At 50.9% G+C, this 15,749-nt stretch overlaps 5 protein-coding genes across 5 annotated transcripts; 2 read left to right on the plus strand and 3 right to left on the minus strand.

Moving 5' to 3' along the window:
- Window positions 1–1,222: 1,222 nt before the first annotated feature.
- Window positions 1,223–1,747, plus strand: BDP55DRAFT_728619 (uncharacterized protein; the record flags this gene model as incomplete). Its single annotated transcript, XM_060579466.1, has 1 exon — window positions 1,223–1,747. One exon carries the CDS (start codon window positions 1,223–1,225, stop codon window positions 1,745–1,747), a length of 525 nt encoding a protein of 174 aa, XP_060429810.1.
- Window positions 1,748–1,850: 103 nt separating this feature from the next.
- On the minus strand, window positions 1,851–2,375 carry BDP55DRAFT_631989 (uncharacterized protein; the record flags this gene model as incomplete). Its single annotated transcript, XM_060572359.1, has 1 exon — window positions 1,851–2,375. The coding sequence occupies one exon, from the start codon at window positions 2,373–2,375 to the stop codon at window positions 1,851–1,853; it is 525 nt and encodes a 174-aa protein (XP_060429811.1).
- A 1,002-nt stretch (window positions 2,376–3,377) lies between these two features.
- BDP55DRAFT_552042 (aquaporin-1) lies at window positions 3,378–4,321 on the minus strand (the record flags this gene model as incomplete). The annotated part of the gene is made up of 2 exons (XM_060569165.1): window positions 3,378–3,953; window positions 4,019–4,321. The coding sequence occupies 2 exons, from the start codon at window positions 4,319–4,321 to the stop codon at window positions 3,378–3,380; spliced, it is 879 nt and encodes a 292-aa protein (XP_060429812.1).
- A 4,067-nt stretch (window positions 4,322–8,388) lies between these two features.
- On the minus strand, window positions 8,389–9,611 carry BDP55DRAFT_631991 (uncharacterized protein; the record flags this gene model as incomplete). The annotated part of the gene is made up of 5 exons (XM_060572360.1): window positions 8,389–8,610; window positions 8,695–8,790; window positions 8,824–9,336; window positions 9,472–9,494; window positions 9,536–9,611. The coding sequence occupies 5 exons, from the start codon at window positions 9,609–9,611 to the stop codon at window positions 8,389–8,391; spliced, it is 930 nt and encodes a 309-aa protein (XP_060429813.1).
- A 670-nt stretch (window positions 9,612–10,281) lies between these two features.
- BDP55DRAFT_744065 (uncharacterized protein) lies at window positions 10,282–11,900 on the plus strand (the record flags this gene model as incomplete). Its single annotated transcript, XM_060580506.1, has 1 exon — window positions 10,282–11,900. The coding sequence occupies one exon, from the start codon at window positions 10,282–10,284 to the stop codon at window positions 11,671–11,673; it is 1,392 nt and encodes a 463-aa protein (XP_060429814.1). The 3' UTR covers window positions 11,674–11,900.
- Window positions 11,901–15,749: the final 3,849 nt, after the last annotated feature.

Consider the following 15,749-nt stretch of genomic DNA (forward strand, 5'->3'; position numbering starts at 1 on the left):
GACCTAAGATGCTTAAGGTCTGAAAATCCACTCTCTCATACCCAAGTACCTTGTGCCACCGATCTTCGCTTACGACTTCCACTGATTGGTTGGTCCATTCTCCGCCAAGTCAATTCCGACATCAGGTTATGATCAAGGGAGATCACTCACGGAATCTGGTGAGTGATGAGCAAGAAAAAAGTCAAGGTGATTCAGTTTCCGCCCGAGGAGCTCTGGGAGCCTGTTAGTCTCGACTATGTACTTATCAAGCTGGGAGATCATTACACGACTCTCGCCTCGTCGGCTAGACCTGCATCATCTGTGAACGGTGTACACACCTGATTTCCTTGATTTGAGTCCCGCAGACGGCATCAGTGCTTTCGCATTGATGCCGGGCATTTCTCTGCAAAGGGCAATCTATAAATTTCGGCATGATAGATCACGGGAGGCATGTGATGAGATCGCGAGCATGTGACTAGGATCGCTCTTTTTGAGGCCAAATCGTCTTCAGAACGTACGAATCCCTCCAAACTTCTGTCGAGAGGTCAAATGAGTGATGAGCTATACTGCAAACATGACGGAAGCTGTGGTGCATTGAGTTTCATGCGAGTGAGCGTCAATGCTAGCGAAAACCACGTCCCATCGGCCCCAGGCCGAGGCCCCCCGCCCGAACGTGCCCCACTTCCTCGTTCCAGCTCGCCGACCGGAGTGGGGTGACACACCGGCCTCCCGACGGTAGCATCGCTGAAAAAACACGTCAGGAAAGCTAACCACGCCCGGCCACAGAAGGATTCAAGGGAGCCCGATGGCCGAGAGCTAGTGCAAGGTACTTTCCCCACGGTCTCCTCAATGTAACATCTCATCTACAAGCAGCTAATCCTCCTGGCTTTAGCTTCGTGACTCGAGAGAAATTGTATCGCAAATTTAGGCAGCAGACATGCTGCTGTGCCGCAAGGCACCACGGCACAGCAAACAAATGGTCCGCCAACAAGTCATCAGTGAAACAATGAGGAAGAAATGGGGGATTCTTTCTTGGCGTTTGCTTTGGCTCAGAGTGAAAGTTCGCGAACTTAGACTATTTAAAGGGAAGTGGTATCCTTCTTTGTCACTGGCCCTTTCGGCGGGGTTTCTCGGCATCTGAAGCCATTTCTAAACAACAGTTGACTCAAAGCAGAAAGAGCGCTATCACGAGCCGAAAATCGCACAGTTCAAGACTAGATTCCCGATTGGACCTCACTCAATTATGCATCTCCTCAAACTTATTTCCCTCACAACGGCCATCGCGCCAACCGCCTTCGCCCAGCTGTGGTTCGGCACCACTCTCCCGACCTCCACAGCCGCCGACGAATACCTCTCCCAACATGTCAAATCCGTCCCGAGCACCCTCACCGGCGCCGTGGCAACCTCCCTCGCAACGGCCCTGTACAGCGTCGACCAAAAGTACTTTAACGACAAGGAGTGGACGACGGTCTACTCCCACATGTGGTCCGCCGCCGCCAAGGCCACCGACGCGCCCGACGTCGTTGCCTCGATGGCCGTGAACGGGTTCAGCTTGGACACCCAGCAGGAGGCCAAGTGGTGGCAGGACAATGTGCCGGACAAGGACGACAAGTGGGTTTCTTCGTATGTTTCTGATTGGCAGAAGGCGTGGCAGGATAACACGGCGGCGACAAAGACTTCCAAGGGCGATGCTGTGCCAAAGTGTACTGGCATAGCTATGGCTGGTGTTGTTGCTGGCGTAGCTGCTGGGGTTATGGCTGCGATGTGAGATGAAGAGTTCAATTGTGTGGGATTTTGACTATATCGTCGAGGCTGCGCTGTCTGTGCTTTAGTGTTAGCGGAATGAATCTCAAAGGGCAGAGTGAGGCATCTTACGTTGCTTCGTGTGCCTCAATGAAGCGATCGATTTCGTCCAGTTTCTTGTCGATCTTCTCCATTTGGATATTCCTCCTGGTCTTGGCGCCCCAAAGCTCCGAAGTTTCCATCTCAAGTAAGAGATCCAAATCCCGGTCCTTAATCCCTTCGCATAGAAACTTGATGTCCAGTGATTGGACTTCTGCCCTTCTGGCCTCGATTTTTCTCTCCACGGCGTTCGAGACCTTGACCAGCTTCTTGCGTTTCTTCTCGGCAGTGCTGAGCCTCGTTCCGAACGACGACAACCTTTGACTCAGTAATTCGTAATGGACTTGTAGTTTGCCGACGCCGGCTGTGATATCTTTCATGCCTTTATCATAACGTGGAACAAATAGGGCATGATCGCTGATGGGTGTCACCGACGGAACCTTGACTCCATCGTTGCCCTGCTGTACACTTGCCTGTACGATGTCTTCTTTGACTTCTGAAATGGCTGGGTATGCGCCTTTGCCGAGGTCTTCGACTATGTTGGACAACACCATCTCGTCAGAGTTGCCGAGGTCGCGAGTCGAGCTCACGCAAATAAGGAGGTTGCGACCAGTGAGGAAGAAGGAAAAATAGAGAGAAGGGTACGAAAATTTTCCTCCTATTCGTTGACTTCAAGGTGAACTAGGTGGGAGTCAGGACGGGTTGGGATATGTGGAACTCATTAAGGTGAAGAAGGTTCACGTGAAAACGGATCTCCAAAGGTCAAAGACAGTCAGGTACGAAGTAAAGGCAAGCACCGTTCAAGCTCAAGGTCGCCTTTCCCAAACTTACCCCGCGATTTCTCAAATAAAACATCGGTAGCCAGCGTCAGCATGGTCCAGGTGATCAAAAAAGAAACAAGTCATCTTCGTGATAGCATCATTTACTCAGGTAAGCACCGCTGTCACGTGACTCGAAAGAACGACGATTTGGTCCAACAACGGGACTTTCTCTGTCGATCATGGCCCAAGAGATTCACGCGAAGTTGAGAAAGACGGTAATATTCCGAATTCGATTAACCACAGTCCCCAGCTGAGGTCCCCATGTCCCATGTTCACCAAACCATTTCACTGCAGGGAAGCGACCAAAAGTTGTGAGAGCACATCTGATGTCCGTGACAGACACAATGAATCCAAATTCTTACTGGAATCTCTTACTGAAGATTAGTACTTGATAAATATTCCCGTCATTCGGATCCAAGGTATGGCACTCATCGAACGAGAGCACTAAAAGACTGGAAGGTCGAAGGGACAACTACGTTGCGGGCAAAGAAGAGACGCACGGATAAGTATTCCTTCAATAGACCTTACTTCATTTACTCGATAACATCTCACCAACTTGAACAGGTAATCTAGCACTACGTGTATCTACAATCTGCAAAAATCCATTCTCATTTACCCCCTTTGCCACAAGCCAAACTTGCCAGGTACGATCCAGCATACAGTTTACATCTACCAGCGCATACGCCTGTGTACAGGCGCGTTGAATAGCACTGGAGTTTCCCTTATTATCAGAGCTTAGACCTTGGCGTGCTCGCCAGTAAGCTCAGTTCCACCGCTGTGCGCCGAGTCAACAGGAAGAGCAGGGTGAAGAGCCTTCTCCATATCGTCGTCCTGCCCGGGGTTGGCAGTCTGGTACTCGAGCCACTTGAACAAGGCATACACCAAGAATGACAGGAGGGCACCAGCAAAGGGACCGATCCAGTAGATCCAGTGGTACTCGACGAAACCAACAATGACAGCAGGGCCAAAGGACCGAGCAGGGTTGATGGAGGTGCCGGTCCAGTTGGTAGCCGTGATGTGGGCGATGAAGACGGAGATGCCGACGCCAATGGGTGCAAGGAAAGTCGCGCGATGCTTCTCGACGGCGAGGAAGTATACCGTCAATACGAGCTGGGCGGTCAAGAGCATCTCGATGAAGAAGCCCTGGGGCACGGTGGCGCCGCCGCCCAGGGTGTTGGCGACGCGGAGAGGGCCGGGGAGGACTCCGTATACCACGGCAGCGGCAGCGATACTAGCGAGCAGCTGGGCGGGTACGATACAGAGACCTCGGAGTGGCTTGACTGCTCCGACGAGAACGAGACCGAGGGTGACCTGTCATGGGGACGTTAGGGAGTGTTTGAGGTAGAGAGAATGGGAGATGACTGCGTGTAACATACCGCAGGGTTGAACATGCCGCCGCTGACTCGGTAGAAGATCCAGACATTGGCGGTGATGGCTGTGCCAAAGGCTGCGGCGATGTAGAGCAAGCTGTCGGGGGAGAGCGTAGCTGTCGGATCGTCGGGGTTGTTTGTGACGATGGCGGTCTGGGCTCCGAGGAAGGAGAGGAGCAGGAACATGAATGTTCCGCAGAACTCGCCCAGCACGATGACTAGGAGGTTACGCTGCGGAAGGGAAAAAGGGTAGCCTCTCTGTCCCGCGGGAGGGTGGGTTGCGTGTACCGCATCGATTGCCTGCTTCATAGGCGTGTGGTGGTTGTTGGAGGTAGACATCTTGTAAGTGATGGTCGACGGAGGTGTCCAGAATGGAAGGATGACTGTGAGAGGATGGTGAGACTAGATTGTTTGATGGCTGGAACGAGAGAGTTCTTTGTGAGAGTCGATACCATCTATAAATACGTATCGCGGCTGTAAACGATGGCTGGTGTCGAGAAGTGAGGCGGTCGTCGAAGGTGCTTGTCATCCAGACCTCTGCCGTGACCGTCGGCGAAGGCGAATTTTCCCACGATCAGACGCATCACCGGGGGCCGGATTCTTCTGGTTGGGCACCAAGTGGTAGGGACAGCGTCAGTACAACGACGAGGAGGTTGGAGTACACGACATCAGTACTGATCTCGGCACGAGGGATGTTGTAACACGCAGAGCCGAGAATCTGTACCCTCATATCGACTACCACAAGGCTCCAATCGAGAAGGTGTACTTGTGAATCTGGCGATAAGCCACGCAGACTGTCTGTCACTTTTGCCTGGGCACCAATTGTATGCTGTGCTATTACGTGCTGCCGTGTTCATCTTCTCGAACGACTTCAACCATCCCAAGGTCAAGTTGCTCCCCCCTGTTGGGCCCCAATCTGCGTGTTTCGCTGTTTTGGTCGTGATCCCTAACCAGCCTCTCCCTGTTTTGATGGATCCGTCGCCACGATGTTGGGCTCGAAGCTGTGTGTCTCGCCTTGGATATTGAGTTGAGTCTTGAGATCGAATGAGTCCTCTGTCAATCGTATATCACCGGCATGGTCAAGGATGGAAGCAGTTGTTCACGAAAGCGGAAGGAGATGTACAATGCCGGATACTTCGCATTGGTCCGCTATGCTTATGGAAAGCCAAGTACCATCCTGCTTCTACAGTCTGTACAGACAACAGTCCAAGGTGCCGAAGGAGCATACTGTATTTCTGTCTACAAACGTACGCGCGCAGAAAGAGTAGCCTGAGATGACATTCCTCCGCGATCGCTCTCTGATGTCCGATCTGTTTCTGTCTCTGGTGCCAAGTCCGTGCGGGCACGCGCAACGTGCACCGTTTGTCTAGGTCTAAGCTTTCGGGACCCTGACCATGTAAAGCTCCTCCAGAATTGGGCTCGAATATGTATGTCTTGCTATCACAGTGATGATCTCTACAAAAGACTTGACCCGTCCGACGGACATGGTGCTCCGATGTCAGACCAGTACTATGCGTCTTGCCGCCCAACCGGGGACATGAAAACGGCCAGTCTCACCAAACCCTTTTCCCCATGAAATCTCGGATTGTAGAGCCGAGCCTCCCAAAAGAAACGAAGATTTCATCTGAATAAATCTATCTTGAGACTTTGAACATTACTGGGGCCGAAGCCCTTTCCCTCGGAGCCGATGTCAAAGGCTAGACCGGCTTTCTTGCCCCCCACTTTCCGCCACGCTCTACGCCAACCTCGAGACAATGTGCCATGATGATGGCAATGATGATGGCAATGATGATGGCAATGATGATGGCAATGATGATGGGAACAGGCAGTTGTCATTACCGGCATGCTTGGCTCAGGGTGTCTCGCCATCGTACGTTGCCAGTTGGCATCCTCGTCTTCTGATTGGCAGATCCCTCCGATGTCATGCTTCAGTTTGCATCTCCCGCTAGCGCACGTTGATGCGAACATGATTCGCCGGTGTGAGTGCACAGCGGTATCACCATCTGAGGTTGACAAACAGAACGCAGCATTAGGTTTCTCTGAACTCTTTTTCTTCGTCTGAACTGGTGGCCTGTTCTGTCCTGGTTGTTTGGCAATCGGGCAGGTTTTGGCGCCGCATGTCGTGCTGCAAACTCTTCGTTGTTTGTCCCACTGAATCTGGAAACTTGCGCATCCTGCAATCTTGGTTTTTGTTACCTGTGATATCCACGTGAGCTGTGTAGCACAAGCAACCCTTTCGCAAGCCTGGGTGATGAGTGGTTTGGCTGCTGATGTCACGGCCTCGTTCCCATGCCCAAATGCAGGATGCAGAACGGGCAAAAAAAAAGCACAGAAAAAGAACCACAAAAATGGCCCACCTCTCTCCAAAATTCCTCAGCTGCAGTATTCTTATTTTGAGAGAACGAAGTCATACTGCCCATCCATTATTGGCCGAAAATCTCTCCCGCTCTTTACCTCCTGCATGTGCGGGGGTTTCAAGTATGGCCGGCCGGCCTTGAAGTGCCACGCGGGGCGGACGAATGAAGGTGGTTGCGCAATAACGGGAGAGCTTGGGATCGCGGGTTCAAGTCTGGACTGATCGACATGCGGGCCGGTCCTAAGCGCTAAGGGCAGTTGGGACATGATCTACGGTGGGAACATGAGTGATCTGCGGGCCGGGGGTTAGCCTCCTGGATACCACCTGTTCATTTTGCGTGATGATGTTGGTGGTGAGGGTGTTTTTCTTGCTGTCTCATCCAGAGTACCGAGGACGGGCGTCAGTCTCGATGAAAGATGCCAGGAGTAGGCACGGAGGGCGGCAGGCTGTTCCAGATCTGACCTTCATCTCGAAACCCGAAGGAAGCTATTCACAATTGACGTGGGCGTCTCGCTGTTAGTTGCTAAGAGCAGTGTCTACAGTCATTCATTAGGATATTAATACCAGACAGAAGACCAGAGCCACTGCGCATGTTAGTGTCTTAAGAGAGCCAGCAGCAACCTTGTGACCATACCATGAACGATCTTTTTCTCAACGGGAAAGTCTTGCGCCACGAACGAGGGAGGCGGGGACGGTGAGACATAGAGTGAGACATAAAGCGGAGCCCTAGGCGTCAAGTCGCAGAACGTCGCAAGCTTGACCGAAGCCTCGGGCGAGATGCCCAACGTGTTGGGGGCCAGAAAGAAATGGCTAAAGAGGAGAGATCCGCGTCTGTCGGCTCTTGGAAATTGCAGGTAGTGGAGCTACTCTACGATGAATACGATGTGCGTGTTTCTCTACGAAGAACAGGAGCCAGACCCAAGATTACTCTTTTTTCAGTCTTCGAAATGCCTCGTTCCATCGTGGCAACTTCATGAGCTAGGCTTCTGCATCAAGCAGGCTTCAACCATGTGGTAAGAATTAGATGGCAGGCGCAATGTACCTGGTTGACTATTGGTCGAGAGGCTAGGACAATGACGAGGTAGGTGGTATGATGCAGGACGGACGGGATGTCCTGGTTTGAGGCGGGGTGGCGCTCGACATCGAGGTCGATCGTTTCGAGACAATAAGGCTGGACCCAGAAGTCTGATCAACGGCATACCCGGAATGGCTAGCCGCAAAATGGCGGCGGTCACAAAGAGGCCTGGAATTGTAAACTTTGAACTTCGGGCTTATCGTTGAACCTGCTCTGGAATAATCCCGGCGCATCTAGGCCGGTCTACTTTGATCTCTATCGTCAGGCAATGCCGGTGAGCGAATGCTAGTGATAGTTCTTCATGAGCTTGCTGATAGCCAAGGCCATCTCGCAGGCGACAGCACATACGTTTCGTATGGCAGCGTGGTCGGAGCCCACGAGTCTCGATACCTCGAGGAGTAAAAAGGTGGGACGAATGTGAGTGGGTTGTTCTACCCATCATAGGGACCCAAAACACGTTTATCGAAACACTACCGGGCAGATGACTACAGCTTTCTTTTGCCGTGGAAAAACGGGAAAAGAAATGACCCGCAACTCAGTTCCAACTGCACGACGCGAAGAATGACATCAGAGCCAACTTGGACATCCTACATATCAAGACTAGGTGGTATCAAAGGGAATGGTATCAAGAAGCAGTACGTTCAATTCCTAGAGGTCTGTGACCAACTTGAGCAAGCAGAAAAAAGAGTAGAAAGTCTTTGTCTCTGACATCCTATCCTACAGAGAGTTCCCTGCCCAGAATCCTCGATTTCGTTTATCCAGCATTGAGATCCATCGTCCAAAGACCGGAAACTATCACCCAGAAATCAATTATCGAAGTTTTAACCCAGCAGGTCAATCACTCCACCGAAAGCAAACCCATGCTGTCCCTCCCAGTGCTTTGCTCCGGCCTATCCGTTGCGATCTGCTTTGGTGACGCCCCTCAAAGCTCAACAAACTCTTTGTTTAGTCTGCGAAGCTCCGAATTTTCAGCTTGCAGATTTCAAATTTCTTTGTGATGCTTTTGTTCTCCTGTACCACCTGGCGATTTCGATCCATGGTTATTCTGTTTTGTGCAAACAAATCGGTCTCTTCCTTCCGTATCTGATCTCTCAATTCTTGGAGCTTGATCCTATAGGCACTTTCACCCTCGCGCTTTCCCTTGTTGTAATCTTCCGTATAAGTTTCCTAGAGCTTGGGCTTGTGGTGAGCACGGTATCCAGCTTTGAAATGACGCCTGGCGATTGAGATGCTATGACTTCTTCCACGTACAGTCTGACGAATGTACTCATCCGTTGCCGCAAGGAGTTCGTTCTTGGAGGAGATGTGGGGTTCGACAGTGGTTCCGTTGAGTTCCATGATATCTTCCTATGTACACATGGCTTGATGCAGCTGGTGAACCGCTTTGCTCTCGGCACTGGTAGTATAAGGCTCCTTGATAAGCGTGCGAGACATGCCGGGGTTCCGATCTTTGAAAGTCACGAATGCTGAGTAATATCGGTAAAGAACGTTGTCGAACTTGACAAAGTCAGAGGTGGGAGCCGCTTGGAAGATACTGTCGTCGGACAGAAGCTTCTTCACTTCCTGCCAGAATGTTGCATCGCGGATGGCGTAGTCAGAGTTTTCGAGACACTGAGAAGCAGCATGGATGATGGTGCAAAGACGAGATGCAGTCGTAGTCAAGCTAGGATCGGCCGTTGGAAGTGTGAAGTCGAGGTGAAGGAGCTTGAGGGCATCCCAATCATCTACTCCAACGGGGCCGCAAGCATAGCCTCGAAAGTCGAATCCGGTCTGGCGGAGGCAGAAATCAATGACTTCCAACTGGTGAGCTGGAAAGCGCTCGGTGGGTGTCGTAGCATTGGTGAACGCGATCAGGCCAGGACTGGCTTGCCTTCCCTTATGCGTGGGAGGCATCTACATATTCATATCGTTAGTGATGTGCGCCCACAGCTTTCTGATGAAGAGGATGAATATCCAAGATGATGTGTATTGTCCAAGACTATGAGTTCTGGGTATCACAACTGCAGCTTCTACGTATGAGAGACGTACGCAGAGGCCCAGGACAATGAAATCTGGGGCGTGGGTAAGGTGATAATAAAGAAGCACTGCTTACCGTGGAGGACGAGCATAGAGATCTTCATATATCGATGCATATGTGAGGCTCTCAGTGCCCTTTCTGTCCCTGGCATTCGGGCTTGCTGAAGCGAAGTAAGAGAGGTAAGCTCAAGCTAATGTCGAGATTGAGTAGAGAGAGAAGTGATGAGGGAAAAGAGTGAGGCGAGGGAAGTTTACAAAATAGCCCGTGCGCTCGAATATCGATGAAGCGGTCGCATCTTCCGTTGGACTGTGGGTTTGACACCGGGTCCCTTCCCCGTCTAATATCGATTCGTGATATTTTGGGACAGAAGATTCTCATAGTAAAATCATTGCAACGACACATCGATTTCATTGATATGTGTTCAAAGCGATGTATACGCTGGGAACGGACACTAGTAACCCTGCTCACGGGAGCATCAATGCCCGAACGCCTGCCTGGGCTTTAGGCCGCGAACACAGTACCAGCAAAGCCAGAGTCATCTGAATGACCGGCTTGTACTCTCATATTTTTAGTTCTTGAGTTACTCCGACGCCTTCGACTTCATGCTCTCAGGTTCAATCCAGCCAACGAGGTGCCGTGGCCGACTGATTGTACTTCAAAGTAGCGTCGTCTGGAAGAGAAGACCTTGATGCCGTGGGCCGCGCCCTGCACAGACACCTTTCTCCGGTAGCCTCTTGAAAGTGTATATAGAAAGGTCTAGTTCTCCTTTGCTATTCCCGCCTGGAAAACCAATACACACAATCGGTAGCAATTCCGTCACTATGGCCCCAGCGACTGTAATCGAAAGCAAATCCGCCAACTGGGAACACGACCCTCTCGGGGGGTTTTCCGAGGACGACTTCCTTCGAGTACGACATGGATTATTCCTCAAAGTACAGGCATACAAAAACAATCAGTTGCCGCAATATAATTTGCTATTTCTGATGGATTGTATAAACTTGGAAAGGTTTCGCACCCACAGTGTTGCGGCCCAAGCCCATCTGAAGTACCTGGTGTCCAAAGCCGAAGGTGTGGTCGACGCCTGGAACGATTGGATTGACACACAAGATGGACAAACATGCGTCATTAAACACTCGGCTCACCAAGCGCTCTCCGGCATTCTTGCCGATACAATAAAAGATATGCAATCTGGGCATAGTATCGACCAAAGTCCACCCAGCGACTTCTTGGAAGGACTCTATCTTAGACGAAATATTACGACAACCGGCATGGCAGTTAGGGACGAGCATATGCGAAGCCAATTCGAAGATCAGATGATCAACAGCTACTGTCCTAGTTCCATCTACGGTATTGGGAGATCTAGGTATTGGGACCCCATACTGCACAATTGGATCCAGGTGGCAGACTGCAGAGCTGCCATTCTGTTTCCAAACGAAACTTGCTCCAACAAAACGGCTGTCTTTGGCTCCTGCCATTTTATGGATATACTCCTCACGGTTCATCCAAACAACGGATTGTTCCTACACAAAACCATCGAGTGGGCTTTGGCTCATGGTTACATTGCAATCGTTCCAAATGTGGACTTGGAGCCCATTGAGGAGTCATACATTCACTTTGAAGATGAAACTAAACGAAAGCTAAAAGAAGCGAGAACACGACGCCTGAAGGAATGGGATAGTAGCGAGATCAAAGACTACAAGGTAGTCGTTTTCGACAATAAATCTAGCGTGGCCGTGATGTCACAGATGGTCAACGTTGGCGGTTGTCTCCTAGAACTCAAACATCTCCACAATCAGAAGCTCATCTTCCTCACCTCGCATCGCCCGCAAGCTCGCTACATGTGGTGGAGCTTCTTCTCCTCTGCCACGGCGGCGTCGTGGCGGTTGGATTTATGCAAAGACTCTTTCGATCGACAATGGCTACACCGCGGAATCCTCCTGGCAGCGCGGTATTGGGGTACCACCGGACCGTACTGTGAGAATGGTATCCTTACTTCGTTCGCCGACAGCATTCAGGCGGAAAGGACATCGATTCATGACAGCTTGGCTGGGGCGTTTGGCGCGGCACTGAGGCCGAATCATGCGGCGCTGGCTATTCTTTCTGCTCGAGTTGTGAGTAGTGAGTGGAATGAGGTGAAGGAGTCTGTGGCCTGTGACTCGGATGAGGAATCAGGTTTGAATGCGCCAGTATCTGGGGCGAAGACGGAGGGATGAAAAGCCGTTCGGGAGTGCTGGCAACGACGACGGCAGCGGCGTCGACGAAGAGGGCGACAACGGTGTCTTGTTGGTAATTGGATTGAAGCTCAGAAGGAAGAGTGAGTTCGAGAAGAAGAGGAAGAAGGTCTTGGTTGTGACCTTGAAGGCGAAAGAAGAAGGTGAAGTGAAATTTAAATTAGGGCTCGGCATCCGAACAAAATGTTCCCGTCCTCGCTAGGAACTTCTGCAGATGAAAGAGACAGAAAAGGATGGAATGAAAAATTGAGACGGAAGGAATTGTCAGGTCGGTTCTTTCCGTTGTTGTAGTGGGTGAGATGGAAGAGTGGATCTTCGTTTTTGATAGCGAGGAAATCTAGAGAGGAAGGCGCGAGGGCAGCCACACTTGTTAGAGAGCCAATTCGGGCCATCGACAGCGCCCTTCGGCGAGGTCACCTGACGTGTGGAGCTCAGTCTCGACTCGAATCCGTCTCATGACATACTCCAAGTCACAGGGCGTATCTGCCTTGAGGCCCCGGACAAGTGGATCGAATCCTCCAGAGCCACGGTAAAGAAGGAACTCTCGGGTCCATGTCTCACAAGACCCCGCCAGGAGTGACTGATATATTCCGCTTTTCAAAGCTACCAATACAAAGACAGATTTGGGTTTTTGTCAACCTATGATCAGTCAAGTAATTATGCGACGTTGTTTAATTCAATGACCATACACAAGCCAGACTTAGTGAAGGCTGACTGAACGTGGTATTGATTAAGGAGCCTATGGGTCAAAGGAAAAATGAACATTCCCTACTTCACTAGGGTAAGCTGATGAGCCGCAGCTAATTACCAAAGGTGAATGAGGAAAGTGGTATAGGTAATTGATTGGCACATGAATTTAAAATTGCTAAGCCAAAAGCTTCAGGAAGCTGATTTCTGTCAACCCAGAAACGATATGGAGGACTTGGTATGCAAATTCGGAATGAGATATCAGTGTGAAATGAGTGTGACAAGACACCAGGCTGGCCTCTGCGGCTCATCATGAAAGCTCTGGATGAAGACGTTGCTTCCACATGTATCATGTAATTTGAGGCGCGAGATTTGAGCCTGAGGTTCCATAATTCAATCCACAAGAGCCAGTGAACTCAAGTGTACACAAGGCTTATCCTATCAAACACAATGAATGCTCCTGATAGACTTGGAATTTCATGTCAACGCACTTTCGACTTTCAAACTCTCCTGACGTTTGTACGAGACGTCAGGAGAGGTTGAAATTGTTACAAAAGGGCATGACAGACTTGAGTGACTTCACATGATACATGGCTTGGCTCGGACATAGAGGTGATATGGCTGAGGCCAAAGATTTACCGCAGTGCAGCGGTCGACCACTTTATCATGTTGTGGGCAGGCAGCCTCCGCACGTGGATGGGTCCGGGGAATACGCCCCGGGTGTGGGGCTTTGGGGCGAATACTCTTTTGGGACGGGTCGCGTCCAAGGATTGGGGCAAGCCATGGCGCGGCGCTGCATCCGTAAACTTTAGTTGAACTGTCATGTTTCTCCGCTCCACCACTTTGATTCAACGACGAGAAGAGGTCCTCCAAAAATGCTTTTCCAGAGTCTACTGAAACTCACTCTCAGTTCTTCTATCAGCGTGACTCTTTGAAGTCTGTTGTGGAATACGAGATACCCGGCTGACTTGCAATGGGCTTCAGTCCCTAGTAGCGGTCCGCGGGTGGGAACCTTACTTCACTTTGACCAAGATATCATTGACCCGGTGGACATGGAACAATGTAGATATCTCACGCTTCTTCTGGTAGTCGGCGAAAGCATCTTTGGAGCCCGCAAAGTCATGAAGTGCAACAAACTTGGTCACTGAAGAGACGTCATGATTCACTTGTAGTCTTGTGCCTCTCAGCATGAAAGGCCTCAGACTAATAAGGCAATTCTCACGGGTGGACAGATAAGCCCCTAACGAGACACAAAAGCCTGCCCTTCCAAGTTCCTAGCGTCCCTCCATCGTGCTGTGCACTTCCTTGCGCGGTCAGGGCTGCACTTACGCGGGATAGATGAAGCGCTCCAAACCCTCTAACAGGCAACAAGAGAAGGTGAGGTATCAAAAGATCCAAAAAGAAATTGCTCTAATAGAGACTCGAACCATTGATCTTAAGAAACCAGTTGGTACAAGGGGGCTACCGGCGCCGACAGTTCATGCAGAGGGGCCCTACATCTGCACCATCCGACTCTAACCTGCCCCCCTTCCCCTGGGTTGCAAATTTCGCGGTCAATCTGGCATAAGTACCCCCAATCCCAAGTCATACCGCTGTAGCCTGCGATACTGATCAATCACTCGAAGTCCAGTGATCATCTTACAGTTCAGTCAATGTCATCCATGTGTTTCAGGCTGCAAGCATTATTATCACAGTTCTTTCTGCCTAGATAGTTACATCGTTCCTTTCATAATCTAATGGTTTAATCCATGATTCATGGCAGTCTTCTGGGACTTGTTCGAGATTGATACCAAGCAAAAGTACCTATCTTGCTTCTTATACGATGCCATGAAAGGTCTATTGGCAAGGTGTATCATACAGCCGTCGGGCTCCAGACACAAAGAATCCTCAATTGCGCTTTTGAGAGTATGTCATCAGGTAAGGTAGTGCGATTACTTCAAAGCAGACCCATCAAGCTGTATTCAAATACAATCAACGATTCCATGGGGAAAATGATCTACAGACTGCGCACAGTTGCTAGGTAATCGACCTCATCCTCTAAGACCAAATTTGACGATTCCATGGATCTTTTCCCGTCCCATCCAACCGTGCCTATGCCTGGTACTTTCATCCCCATCAGCAGCCCGTTCATCTCAACTACCATTACTGGGTGTTCATGCGAAGAAATCCGAATAGCTCGTTGTGTCGGTAGGTGCGAAGGCTAAGTCGCTCCTTCTCCCTGTGGACTATGGGCCGAACAATAGCCCAGAGCTGCATGGTGACGAAAGCACTGGCGATGGGAGTGTCTTTCTCCTCCTCCTGCCCCTCCGTAGTATCAGAGGATTAATAGGTATCGACAGTGGTGGCATTGGCGACGGCATCGTCGAAAGGCGAGGCGGCTCGGCCTGGAGGTGACGGAGCGAAGAGAAGCTCGCAGTCGTCGGGAATGGTGTGGAACAAGCCGACCAAATCGACCTTGCATGCAACCTAGACATCCAAGGCCTCGAGCATGGCGCTGAAGACGGGGTTCTTGACAGCCTCGTCGGCAACGGCGTCGGGGGCGCGAGTAAGGAGGTACTCTGTCCGCGCGACGCAGGAACGGTCGAGCAAGGCCTCGACCTGCGGTCCATGAGGGGTAAACACGTCCCATTTGCGGTTTGATCGCAATTTGCCAAAGATGAAAGTCCAGAACTCCTGCTGGCGGTGATTGTGGAGGATACGACGGAGGCTGGTACTGCCCTTCTGAAGTTCCGTGAGATGGCGGTTAGCCTCGTGGATGAGGCCGTAGAGTCTCTTGGAAATCTTATGAGTGTAGAACTTGACGGCGTTCGGATTCTTGGGAAGGTCGCGGTCGTTCTTCATGGTCTTTCCGAGCAACATCGCACACGACATTCATCTCCAATCAGGAAATCAGTGCCGTCAAGAAAGAGTAGTCCAGGAATCTTGGTAAGGACTTTGTGATTGAGGTTGCGGGCTCCGGGCGTCGTAAGAAGGGTGACGGGAGGCATCTTGTAGGCGGAAAGAGGTTACGAGACGCTGCCGGGCAAGTTAATGCATGACGGGGACTGATCACAACACCCGGGTGAGATTGTAACTAACCGTCTTATATCGGAACTTCACAGTGATCTAGATATCATTCTTACTCTGCGATGATCTGTGGTGCAAAAAGTCGGATGACGGGCGACGGCGCGATGCGCTCAGTCGAGGAGTTGGCACGCGAAGTTATGTGGCTGGCGAGACGCGGGTTCCCTACAGCGTTTTTGGGAGAAAAAAGTAAACGAATCAATATTCACCCTTCACTAAGAAGGCCTAGCGGACTGAGCCCCTCTGGTTGGATGATCACGTGGTTCAGGTGAAGTTATATTCACCAGATGGCGCTGCCTTACTCTAGC

Source organism: Colletotrichum godetiae, assembly GCF_030913485.1.
Source record: "Colletotrichum godetiae strain CBS 193.32 chromosome Unknown BDP55scaffold_20, whole genome shotgun sequence".
In the NCBI taxonomy this organism is placed as follows: domain Eukaryota; kingdom Fungi; phylum Ascomycota; class Sordariomycetes; order Glomerellales; family Glomerellaceae; genus Colletotrichum; species Colletotrichum godetiae.